Genomic DNA, 13264 nt, shown 5'->3' with positions numbered 1-13264 from the left:
CCCGGGCATCGCTCCCCAAAGCAGGCTGCATTTCGCTCTTCTGTCTTACCCGCAAGTATCTTGGTTGATCTCTAGCTGTGAAGCCTTGAGCTTACCAAGAGACATTCTGCCCATTAAACATTACAAAGCCTTGATCTCTGCCCCTGAACCTGTGACGACGATGATGAAACTTATCAACTCCCTCTGGCTGGGCTCGATTCCCAAAGGGGGCTGACCTTGAGAATACCCCATGTGGGGGGAATGAAACCACAGAATCTGATGTCTTAAGAGGCCAGAGAGCCCACGACGGGCTGAGCCAGAAAATATCCCACGATGGGGTGAACAGAACTAGAGCATCAGACGGCCTCAGAAGCCAGACAGCCGACAAGGAGCGGACTCCGTAAATAGCCCACAAAGGGGTGCAAGCCATACAATAACCAGAAGAGCTGAGATGTCGGTGATCTCGCGAGACACTGAGCGCCAGAATAACTCACAAGGAGGTGAACGCCGCATCCAGAGGACCTGAAGGGTCAGATAGTCCACACGGGGCAAAAAGTCGGGAAAAGCCTGAAGAGGTTTAAACATCCAGTGGGGACAAACAAGAGACTGAATATAAAAACATAACAATTGGGACTCCTCAATATTGTTATTGTAGAAAGAAATCAGGTTTAGAGAACCAGCTACTCCAATGTGGAGATTAACTTTTTGAACTGATAAGAAGCCTTGCATGGCAGTCCCAAGCAACAGCCTCCAAGAAGTGAGAAAGACTTAAAGGACTCAACTTTCAATGGCAACAGCAGGCCTGAGAAAGAGAGAACCAAAGATCCAATTGGGTGGGGTCAGAAACCAACCACCAGAAGTCAGGCAGAGTGGGAGCAAACTTGCTTAGGCCAACATTATATTTACTGTTTCGTTTATGAGTGGTAGGGATAGGTCATAGGATAGGACAGGTTTGGACTGAGGATGGAATTTCTGTGAAACATCCTGATGAGCACCAGTTTGCTGTTTTCTTTGAGGTTCGGGAAACCCATCATCACAGCTGTAGGGATAGTTGACTATCACCCCCTTCGTACTATCCAAGTGATGAAATTGGGGACTACAGGAAGCAAATGTCAACCATACTTTGAAACTCAACTTGTCAATTTCAACCACAGACACTGCCCAATTGGTTGTGGACATATGCAGCCTGTCATTTAGAGGAACGCTTACTTTAGCCAGAAGGTATGGACCACTATTGTCAATTGGTTTCCATTTCTGGAAGGGATGCGTTTTACTAGTCTCCAGTATTCCACAGTACACTTCAAGTACATGCAGATCGGATGAGCTACTGTAGTCGGATCACAGACTTAGTCTGAGAGACTGTCGGGAGTTCAGACCCCGACCCAAATAAAGAAGGGGACATCAGTGATGAAAATTAAAAAATGTGCAGCGATAACTCCACTTGTGAAATTGCTACTGGATGGAAATATTTTCTTAAGGCCTACAGGATACAGACATCCAACATCTAGGTATGTTCCATAACTTACAAATCCCATTTGCAGCATGGTCAATCTCACTGGGTGGAGCCAACAACATTCAGTACAGTCTCTACAAAAAAGTGGCCAATGTCTTACGCGCATGGAACAGACATTGTTACTGGAGAGTGATCAAAAACGACCATGGATAACACAAAATGATCAAACTGCATTGAGGCAGTATTCTTTGCAGTCCTAGAGTGTTCACTTCATTTGGCTTGGACAATGAGGTAAATATTACCTTAAGCAAAATGGTGTGCCTGCGCCTCATTGAGCATGCATTGTACCGTTTTCATTCAGGAAAAAGGGCAAAGTGTAGTTTAATAGATGCACTTACTGCTCAAATCTTCGATTCCGAAGGTCTCCATCATTTATCCTGACAATACAGTCATTCTCGTGGAAAAGATTCTCTCGTTCGGCTTTGCCACCTTTCTCAAGTCGTTTGACTAATAACCCCAGGGTTCTGGAACATTAAGGTTGCACATCATTACACATGTATTAGTTCCTTGGTACATTTTCGCTTTCTGAAATACATTTTTTTTCTTTTTTTAACAGGCAAAGGCGCTGGTATAATGTTTATGGAACTACAGAAACATGTTTTTTGGGGTATAAACAGACCGCTTGAGCAACAGCAATACTCACATGAGGCGATCATTATCTTTCCAAGTCAATTAGGAAACCTAAGAGACTAAGAGAAGCCTGCTTGCCCAGTGTGGAAATAGAAGCTATATAAAAGGAAGGTCAGACGTACTATCAATACTCTCCTAAATGCATTTTGTGTTTACACACCTCATGACCTTGCAGCAAATAGAGGAATGCAACTCAACTCACAGCCAATGTTAAAGGAACCAGAAAATACAAATAGTGGACTTTTGGGCATGGGGACTATTGTAAAAAGCCATACTAATTTAAAAAAGGGTGAGCATTCAACAGTAGTACACAACATGGAATGTCCAGCTCAGGATTACACTAGAAAATGACGTTTCAAGCCAAATACGAATTTAAATTGAGGAGCCCATTACGTTTCAAACACATTCCAAAGCACATTTCAACGTTCTTTGGCTTGTAGCACTACAGTTTGTGTATAAGATGTAACTTAGAAGAATTGTTGAAGTAGTAGACAGGTTTTAAGCAGTTTTCCAAAACATGAAATACATATGCATGGAGTGTAACGAGAGTTGCATGCAGCTCCTGAGTGTGGGAGCCAAAATGCTCAGGGAGTTTGGACATAACTGTATTGGTCAAGCCTACTGGACATGGCAAAGGTGGGCCCTTAGCTTTAACATGTTTATGATGAATTGAAGATGCCCCCCCACCCCTGTCTGGAAATGGGAAGAAATAAGTTTCACATTTTCTGTTTTTAAAAAACTGTCAAGTGAGTCATACGTGCATGCACTTTAAGTAGAAAACTGTGGTAACACAGGTCAAAAGGCATAATAGTTACTTATTTTACTAGAGAAATCTGAATACAGTTCTATGACGGATTTGAAGATGGTGCCTTCCTTACATCATATACAAAATATGGGAACACAGTCCCAGCATAACGTTACGAACAATACGTACATAAATATTTTGAATTTTAGAGGAACTAGACAGAAGCAGTGTGTAGCAAGGATGCGGAGGAGAGAGCCAGGAGAATGATACTGGACACAAGTCTGTGGCCCGGGAGTAGGCATGGAAATGGGATAACTGCATGGGACGGATCCTGCTCATCAGTACTCATTTTATGGCCACAGGGAAACTTTATGACAACTAGGTCCTGCTGGTGTCCAGTGAAAAGGTTCTCACCAAAAAGGCAGTTTTCACAGAAAACCATTACATCAAAAAGGCTGTGGTGGGACCGGCTAAAAGTGTCTCCATAATACCGCACAAGGAGAGAGCGGGAGTTGTGGGGTGTCCCCCGCTCCTCATGAATGTTATGAGTCCGGGGATTGCAGGGGTCCCCCCGCATCCATTAAATGGATTGCGGGGGCCACACTGGAGCCTTTTTACAGTGATTATTTTGTGGAAACGTCCTTTTTGACAGCAAGCTTTTCACATGGAGCCAAGTGGAGATAAAGTTCAATGGCTGTAGTGCGCATGGGCAGGCTTATCAATTAGGTCAAATTCACCTTGCGTCAATAGCAGATTCACAGGCAGGCGAGCGTCCCAGTAATCTAACTGCAGGGGCAATACTTTACATTGAAGAGCCACTCGACGACCTCTCATGGTAGGGAAGGCATCGGCCCTTCAGTGACGTAGGATCTCATTTCAAGCTTTTCTTCAACCAAAGTTTACATAAAAATGGGTTATGTGAAAATGTAACTCCCATCACCAGATCTGTGTTGTTATGCCGGTAAGGTAGCTCAGCGTATTGAGCGCTCGCTGCTGCGATCTGAGCGTGATCTGCAGGTCGCAGGTTCGAATCCCGGCAAGGCCAATTCAGCCTTTCATCCTTCCGGGGTCGATAAATGAGTACCAATTTCGGTTGGGTGATATTGTATGTAAATATGTGCTCTGTAAAGCACTTTGGATTAAGGCGTTATATAAATAACTCATCATTATCATGCAAATGCATTAGCCAACTAAGGGTCTGTTTCCCAGAGGTGTTGTTGGGAGCTGGGGTGGCCTGAGGGGGCTGTAGCCCCGGATCTTTTCCAGACCTGGCAACACCCCTGCTGTTTCCCCAGACTAAGCCCCTGGTCTTCGGATGCAAGGGGTCTAACTGGGCAACTCACAGTACCAAATGCTTCCTGCTTCTCAAGCAGTAGCTGATTTTCCACTGGTAAGTCAATTGTCCCAATCCAATGTGTCCGAGGTAACGTTTAGATCAGTGTGTCATCGCTGGCTCTATCTTTTTTTGGATGCGTTTCCCTTTTGTTCCTTTTATTTTTTCACAGAATATTTTTGCTACGAGTCCAGTAGAGGCATCATCCAAAAGTTAACGTTGTCTTTTCAGGTGTTACAGGAGGGCTGCATTGGCCAAGGTCTGTAAACTTTCATCAACTCATGCATGAATAACCTCCCTAGCAACACTCATCAGTCATCATAAGTGACTAACACCATATGAGGTGTTAACACAGTTCTGACTACTCCTTTGTTTTTCTCTTGATGGATACCCCAGTCTATATTCCATAAATCAGCATCTTCACTGGGATCCACACCTATGTTATTGTGCCCGTATATAGTGCCTTTCGCATTGGAATTATCTTAACCTGCTGTGGGTTGAACGCCCTCTCGGGCTGCAGTGGAGAAAGTAGGGTGGTAAGTAATGCATGTGTGTGTGCTCAATATTTGTGCAGCTAGACCACATTTTGTGGTGGGTAGCTGCATACTAATGCCAAGAGTAGTGTGAAGGATACGCAAGACCAGTAGATTGTGTGCGGCTAGGCTGAATTGTCTTTTGTAGCTGCATTCTAGCAGAGGTGCTATTTGTATATGAGATTATGTGTGCAGCTAGGACGATTCTTTCATGGAGGAGAGCTGTGTTCTAAAGATTGTTGAGATGTGCATGGTGGTGTGTAATTATGTGTGCAGCTAAGCCGAAGTTAATCATAGGGGATAGCCGCATTCTATTGTATTTTGGTGCAGAGGAGAAAGTCAGAATATTGGTAGGTATGTGCGAGTATCCGTGCTGTTTGCCTGCCAAATTAACTTTGGTCCCTATTATAGAGGTGTGGTGCTTGAGTTCTCCAGGAGCCACTCGGTCTAGTGTGGGCTCAAATCTGGTTCGCCAGGCATGGCCGTACCCCTCTCTGGCTTAACAATACAATCAATGTTGAGTTTGGCAATTTCCCAAGCCAGCTGTACCAGGCTGTTAGCTTCCCTATGCTTTGCAGTGTTGAGCGCTTAGGTCTAGGCATGGCAGGGGCTGCAAAGGGTAGACACCATTCTAGTGGTAACAGTCCTGGTGCTTTACAGGGCCAAGTGATTGCACATTTACAGTCTGTCATCCATGTGTCTACCTGAGAGGGCAATTGCTCATTAGTTAGCACCTTCTCCACCTCCTTCAGGTGTCCTCGCACAGGAGGCCTTCCTTGTGGGTCTGTTGTCTCTCTCTCGTTCTCTCTCTCGCTTTGCGTGTCATCTCTCTCCAACATACTCGCCCCAGTTAATTGGAGACTTGTTTAAAAAGACAACTGCTCTTTCCTTCTCATAACTTCACTTTCTCTTCATCCAGGTCTTCAAACTTGCAATTATTTTGTGTATTGTAGGTCGCATATCGGCCATCATTGTGTATGGCATCAGGGAGTGCCTCACGGGGAACGGAAGTCCTTGTCCCCAAAGGGGGACTCTCTCTAGCCTCACAGGGAAGGGTTCCCGCTTGGGAAGAAGTGATGACTTCCCTCCCTTCGTCACACTGCCAATATTCTCCTAGTCTAGCTGATATAATTGTGTACACATTAGTGCTTGGAGTATGCATTTGCGTGGTTGCAAGCTTCTACTAGCATTGTTAACCCAAGTATCAAATGCTCATCCTAGTTTGGTTACGAGAGTCTCCTTAGAGTACAGCCATTTGTAGACTTGCTCCATCACATCCAATTTCCTCTCCTCCATGGTGTGAATAAACATGGCAGTATCTCTCAGTTCATTTAGGAAGTTCAGACACTGGGCCTTATGAAGTTTAAATGCAAGTACTCCATTACCTCCCCGCCCCCATTAGCGTAGTACTTCTGCTTTGTCATGAGCATAGCCTATGTTGCTCCATCTTCACTTTCCTTTGTTAAACTTATAATCCGCAGCAATGGACCCCGGAGGCATGATGGCGCGGACAAAACATAGAACAAATACGAAAATACATCTGCAGCAGTAAATCAGGGGAAAAAGAGATGAGGGAATCAAATTAGTCAAACAACCAGGTTTTTAACTTTTCCTTAAAAGGCTCCAGTTTTGATTCCAGCCTACGATCCAGTGGCAGGCTATTCCAGGCCTTTGGTGCTGAAGTTGCAAACGCTCCCTCTGCGGCCCTTTTGGATTTGCTTCTCAGAATCACTAGCATTTTGGCTTTGTTAGATCTGAGTGATCGAGAAGTAGTCTTGACCACAATAAGACCATTCAATTAGCACGGCATAACCACCAATAGGCTCTTGAAAGTGGCCAAATAAAGGCGATAAATTCTCGCCTCCACATGGAGCCAGTGCGAAGTCCATGGTCACGTCTTGCTAGGGCCATAACGACCCTCACTGCCCAGTTCTGTATCACCTGGAGCCGGTTAGTTTCATTTTTGCTAATGCCGGTCAGGAGGCTACAGCAATAATCAATTTTTGCACCTACGATGGCTCGTGCTAGTGTTTCTGCATTACTCTGAGAAATGAGGAGTCGTAAGTGTGCAAAGAGTCTTAAGTAATAAGCAGCTCCCGAGACCACACTCCCCACGTGGGCCTTCATGGAGAGGTGGTGATCGAGGATAACCCCTAGAGATTTGACTTTCTTAAAAGTATTGATCATGACGTCGCCCAGTTGGAAATTTCTGTACCGAGGGTCCAACTTAGAAATCATACATGGTGAGCCCACAATCATGAGTTCAGCCTTGGACCTGTTCAAGGCCAAACCATTCAGGACCATCCAATTTTCGATACATGTATAAGCTTTATTAATACACGCTTAGTCTTGGGCATGGACACCAGTCAAGGTGATGATACACTTAGTATGATCCGCAAAGTTGGTAAACCATATGCCTTCTTGCTCAAGCATGGCAAAGAATGGGGCCGTGAATATGTATTAGAAACACGGAGACAGACTTGCTCCTTGCGGAACTCCATATTCAATCTGCACCATGGTTGCTTCAGCCGTTTCCGAGCAGACAGCTTTCCCTGTTCTGGAGAAATGAGGCTTCCCAACGGGAGGCCTCTGGGGAGAATGCTGCCACTTGCTCGAGCCTGGTGACCAACCAGGTCGAAAGCAGCAGAGAGGTCCAACAACGTGAGCATGGAGGTTTCTCCCTTGTCAATGTTCGCCAAAAGTCTGGATTTGAGTTCCAGGAGGGCAGTTCCGGTACTGTACCCGGCTCTAAAGCCTGATTGTCAGCAGTTGAGTATGGGGAAGCTTTCCAGGTGATTGGCTATCTGCTTATAGGCGACTATGCAGAATTTTCATCAGAAAACCCGAATTAGTGATAGGCCGATAATTCAAGGGGTCCTCCTTAGAAAGGCCTACTTTTTTAAGCAGTGGGGTCAGCCAGGAACGTTTCAGGTTATCAGGTACAGTGCTCTCTCTGAAGGATGCCTTAACAAAATGAAGAGTGGCATCCAGCAGGGTTGGGGGACATGTTTTTATAATAATAGTGGAATAGGTGTCCCCCTTAAAGATGGTTGTTTTGAGATGTTCCTGGCAGGTGTTTGGGGCACTAGTAGTGTGCCTAATTGCTGTAGACAGATATCTCTATGCCATTCAAAAGAAGACTCTCCCACAACCAGAATTTGTTTTGTCTGGGTTAATCTTTACATATTTAGAAGTCATCCTGTCATAAATGGGCACAAGCATTTGAGCAAATTCCAGCATTGGGTAATTGGATCCTGGAAGAAATGTAAAAAATGACTGGATATTATTGCAAAGTTGTAAATTGATACACCAATATTGCTCATCAGTCTCATAAATGGAGGTATATAAATATTCAATAGGATGGGGGAAAGTGAGGAGCCCTTTGGAGAACGGTGGAAAGATACCCTCTGAAAGTGGTCAGACAGGAATAATCTAATTGGAGAAAGACAATTAGGAGCATAAGAGGCTGGAGACGAGAGGCGCAGGCAAAGCATCCAGAAGTGAAAGGGGGAAAACACTTTGCACCCAGGTGAGGACTAATAGTAAAAGATACATATCTATGATATTAACATGAAAACCACATAACTACTTTGCCATGTTTTGGGGTAAAACATTTAGGTAAAAAAATAAACATGAACATTGTTTTAAAAAAGCAGGAAACTATTTTGTAGGCCAAATGCACAAGAAATGAATAATTAACAGACATACGTTGTTGAAGAAAAATATCCTAACTCAACAGTGTAAGATTAAATACATTCATTAGATGCACCCAAGAGTAGTTGCCCATTATTAACCAATGTCAAAAGCAATTGCCTTTCATATAAAAGGTCAGACGGCCTTTCTATGGACAAATAGCATGTGGTTAGCTATTCACCAAATAAAGTGTTTGAAATAGCTTAGTATTCATTTATCTTAACCTTTCACTGAACCACGTGTCATTTGTGAAGGGTAATTCATGCCTTGTCCAATTCCCATGCCGAGAGCATTTTGAGATTGATATAAACATGCATGTACACATACAAGCAGAATTGAAATGAAATTATCTTCTACACAGTATAATCCCACCAAATACCATATGAATCACACTCAGGAATGCTTCCTTGCCCTAAACTAAGGTTGCGTACATGGAAAGCGGCTCAGCTAATCAACAGTACAGAAATGACCAACCAATTTATCAGATGGCACTCCCAAATCTGAGCAGGTTTCATGCCAGTGATGCACAGTGGCAGATGGGTCCAGAAGACCACTTCACATAATGGAGTACCACCATCAATTTCACTAACCATTTCTTGGGAACGATATGGCTTCGGCTACCAAGGCTATTGCGGCTCGAGTGCTTCATGGGTTTCTCGAGAAAGGTGGTGGTGGGATCACTGCCAGCTGCCATAAACCCACTTCTATATTTACTCAGTGTGATAAAAAGTCCTGAACGTAAACGAGATGACTGCCTTCACATAAAACACTCTAATCAATGTGATTGTCTCTCCCGGTGCTCTTGCCATTACTCCTGGCTGCATTTGCTGTGCATAATGGCAGAAAGAGCTTACCTCTGCAGAGGTCCAATCGCTGCCTTTGCATTGAAATTCTATTTGCCTTTATTAACTCCCTTCCAAATGTAAATCATGGTATTTTACTATCCTTGTTTATTTTAGTCACCGTTAATCTAATAAATACAAATTTTCAGATGGACTTTTCTGAATTGAAATAGCTGTCTATCCCAAAACACATGTTAAACCGCTGTGGAGACGTGGTTGTCAATTGCTTTCAATATTCATCTTTCTCTTCACCCCCTGAGTAAATCTTTCATTCAATTTAATGTCACCAGTGGCCAAGATTTCTAAATTGTTTATCCAGGGAATAACGTCCAGTGGTTCATCACTGCACCGCGGCGGTGGCCTGATAAGCCATGTATGCCAAATCTAAGGGGGGGTTTTACAATCAAAATGTAAAGTTGGATTTTCATGCAACTACTCATCCACCTGAAAACGGTCCCCATTTGATATTTTACATAATCATCTTTACTATAAAAGTATGTTCTTTTACTGGAATCAAATGGGTTGTTAACTGAGAAATGCAACGAAAAACATGTTAACAAAACAGACTTTGAAGAAACGATTTTAAAAGTATACCTTTGATGTTAAATATTGTGTTTACTGGGCCTCTATTAGTAAAGCTCACACTTAAAAAGTGCAATTGCAAAAAATATGAATGTACACTTTTCATACAGAATCGCCCAAAACGTCAAGCAATATGTTCCCTTTGCTGAAAAAATGCTTTGAGAATTTAAAACCCTTGCCAAAGTCAAACAAAACAGTATTTCTTGTGAATGCTACTTTAAATTGATACCTTCCCCACTGCGCTAATTAAGCACGTGGTTATGCAAAAGAACGCGCGCCTTTTCAGGTGGTGGAAATGAAGATCTGCCAGAACTTTCCCTGAGGTCTTCATTATGATACCTGGAAGGCCTACACTGCACAGTAGAAGAAGCCCTTTTCATTTTCCCGCCACCCAGAGGATGCCTGTTCCCCATCACTTGTGAATGCTTCTGTGCTTCAAAGGCCAGCATAGAATCCGCATAAAGGCCTGCATTCATGATTTGGCGGCTTGGGTGGAGATGTTGAATTGAACATCTCCGTTTGCCAATTGAGATGCGGATTTAAATGTCGTTATTTCCTGAAATAATGACAGTTCTGTACAATCACGCTTTCTATTGACATCTACTAAGGTTTCCCACTGTGGGGATGGAATACCGAGTGGGGGGAATGACGTTCCTGCAGCATACATTACCTTCCGCCGCGAGCACTGTAAGGCACGACGTGGATTCCCAGAGGCCCTCCGTCGTTGGAGACTTCCACGAGCTTGAGCATGTCACTGCGACGAGACAAAGATGAACGAGGCAGTGTCAACACAAAAACACGCACAGAAGACGGCATTTCATAACACACACTACAAAAACGGAGTTAAACGACGCTAGACATACCTGATAATTAATCTGATGGCATGAAAAAAAGAGGAACAATTAAAAACGGACTCCAAAAGAGAAATCACAAATAAACACATTAATGAATCCGTGTCAGCTATTTCCCGACAGCCAAACAGAACAGATCCCTCCATTTTGCACATATTGTGGTGATTCTGTCATCTGAGGTGAAGGAGCTTTGAAATCCTATACAGAGCAGCAGTCTATGGCAACGTGGTAGTCCCACGCATGTGTGAAGTAATGTATTCTTAATGATGACGTTGGCTGCGACCCACTGTGGACTGCTCCCATATTCCTGATCAGGTCTCACTGTGTCCTCTGCTGCTACAACCCTCCTTGTCCCAACACCGAGCGCCTAAAAGAGGCAGGTACCGTTTATCAATGTGTTTCTTTTCCGAGCTCCGTATAGGAGCTGTCAAGGGAGAAATGAAATTGAAGCGTTCATGCAAAGCCTCCATTTTGTATTCTTTGAGCAGGAGTACTGTCAGGGGGGTCTGTGCAGTCCTATAGCAGCTTGCTTTCCGCTGCAGCTGTAATACAGAAAGGGGTCCCAGGTGCAGGAAGAGAGGCACAGGACATGCACACTTCAGATCGCCTCCGACATGCCCTCTCCACCCGGGGTCCTCAACTGGATGCCCCCAGATTCTCAAAAGTATATTTGGTCCCCAGAGTTAAGAAATGGTCTATATGCGCACCCTGAGCCATGTTGATAGTGAGGTACAAGGCCTCTAATTGTTCAAGGGAGGGGGCGGGGGAGCAGGCGGGAGTTGAAGAGCCGTCATCAAAATAAAGTGGATCCTTCCAGTGTATGAACTTGTGCATGAAGGCCAACACTTGCAGCATAAGGCCCAGTGTGGCAGAGCCCCAAAGTCCACTTTTATAAGTCAAAAGAAGTTTATTCTTAAATCAGATCTTTAAGTAAAATGGAATTTTTGACTTTTGTATCCTTTGGTCATTTCTAAATAGTTACATTGTCTCAGAGGCAAGTCATATGTCTGCTTCAAAGAAGCCTTGCCTCTTGCATTGACAATACTTTAAAGTAAATAGTACAGGCTCACCCTCATTTTAAGTGGAGCATAGTTGGAAACAGAGATTTGATTACGACGTGTAATGTGTTTATTCCTCCATTTCCTGCTCTGCACCATTTTCGTGCTGACACAAGGCGGGGATGGGCAAAGACCATAAAATGGCCGTCGTGCTCCCCTCAGTCTTGTGTAAGCACTTTGTTTTACGCCTGGATAAGATTTTCATGCAGGTGTAAAATGAATGGATTCTTATGGTATCCACCTCCATTGCCACTGGCCAAAAACAGACAGACTCCATAGGAATTCATTAGTTAATGTTGCCTGCTTAGCATATTTGGTGGAAGTGTTCACTTTTTCACAAGACAGAGGGGAAAATGAAGAGGAACAGTGAGTTTACTCACGTTCACACTTTCCTTCTTCCGGCCACCGTGTGATGTTTTAAAACTGCATGCAGGTGGCCCCTACAGCATGTAAGTACTAATGTTTACATTTCATAGAAAAAGAGGCGAGTATGTATGTGCATACTTTTCTTGGACTACGCAGTGTCTCGTGACATTCGTTATTTTACCGCTTTCCACATTCACGTCCCGAGACAACATGCAGAGAGACATTCTGGTTGAATTCCATCAGGGAATAAAATCTCTGTGTCTCAATCTACGGTAACATGAGACCAAAGATCATCCGCCAAACACTTCCAGAATGCTACTCCCAAAATGTTACTACATCCATCACCATTGATCTTTATTTCCTCTGGGTGTCCTAGATTTCAAAGCCCGCTGCATAAACAAACACACAATCTACCACATACTAGCATAATAAAATCAGGTCTGCTGTGGTACACGACAGACTGAGCAATTCAGAGCAACTAAGCTCAGTGCATTTCGTCTGAAATAAGAAGAGTGGCTTTAAGGTATTTTAGTTCAATGAAATTGCCACTAATGAGCCATACCCGTAATTCCCTTCAATATTCAATTTACATTTACTGAACATAATGAATCTTAGTGTCACACATGGACGTCTTTAACAGCCACATGCTTTAAAGTGCAGAATAATTACCAGGGTTATGAATGAACCATTTTCGTTCACTACTCTAATTTGGTCATTAAGGGGCGACGGACAGCTCTATTGTTATGTGACCTTTAAACCGTCATGCTTTATATAGTGACTTACTCCAAGGAAAAGGGCAACGTATTATCCAGTCCAGTATCCGCATGCCCAACAGGCTCGACTCTGCTGTTTTCCTCCTCCGTTCCATCTTCCTCCTGTGGAAAAAGAAGTCACCATATTCAATTCACATACAGATATATTACACTCCGGCAATTAGCCAAAGATCTCAAAAGAGCATCCAATATTTTCTTCTCAGTTTAGTATTCATTCATTAAACCATTGCAGCAATTTTCGAAAAGTAAACATTTCACTCATTGTCCCACAAGATATAAAGTATGCCTCGGAGTCAAAGAGACCAATATTCACTAATAAAACAATGATAAACTAAGCTAAAACTAACAGCCTAAAAAAGATAAAAG

At 43.5% G+C, this 13264-nt stretch overlaps 1 protein-coding gene across 8 annotated transcripts in view; it reads right to left on the bottom strand.

The window, feature by feature from the left end:
* PARD3 (par-3 family cell polarity regulator) overlaps positions 1-13264 on the bottom strand; it is a 2149932-nt gene that overhangs the window by 1013299 nt on the left and 1123369 nt on the right. For all 8 annotated transcript variants that reach the window (XM_069648049.1, XM_069648048.1, XM_069648046.1 and 5 more), the window contains exons 6-8: positions 12909-13000; positions 10521-10604; positions 1831-1956 (exon numbers count right to left, since the gene is read on the bottom strand). In XM_069648049.1, the coding sequence (XP_069504150.1) occupies positions 1831-1956; positions 10521-10604; positions 12909-13000 (302 nt within the window). The remainder of the gene's footprint in view (positions 1-1830; positions 1957-10520; positions 10605-12908; positions 13001-13264) is intronic.

This window comes from Ambystoma mexicanum, chromosome 2q (genome assembly GCF_040938575.1).
Source record: "Ambystoma mexicanum isolate Mex_15411 chromosome 2q, UKY_AmexF1_1, whole genome shotgun sequence".
NCBI lineage: Eukaryota > Metazoa > Chordata > Amphibia > Caudata > Ambystomatidae > Ambystoma > Ambystoma mexicanum.
Note: the sequence above shows the minus strand (reverse complement) of the source record. Positions and strands in the feature narration are given on the sequence as shown.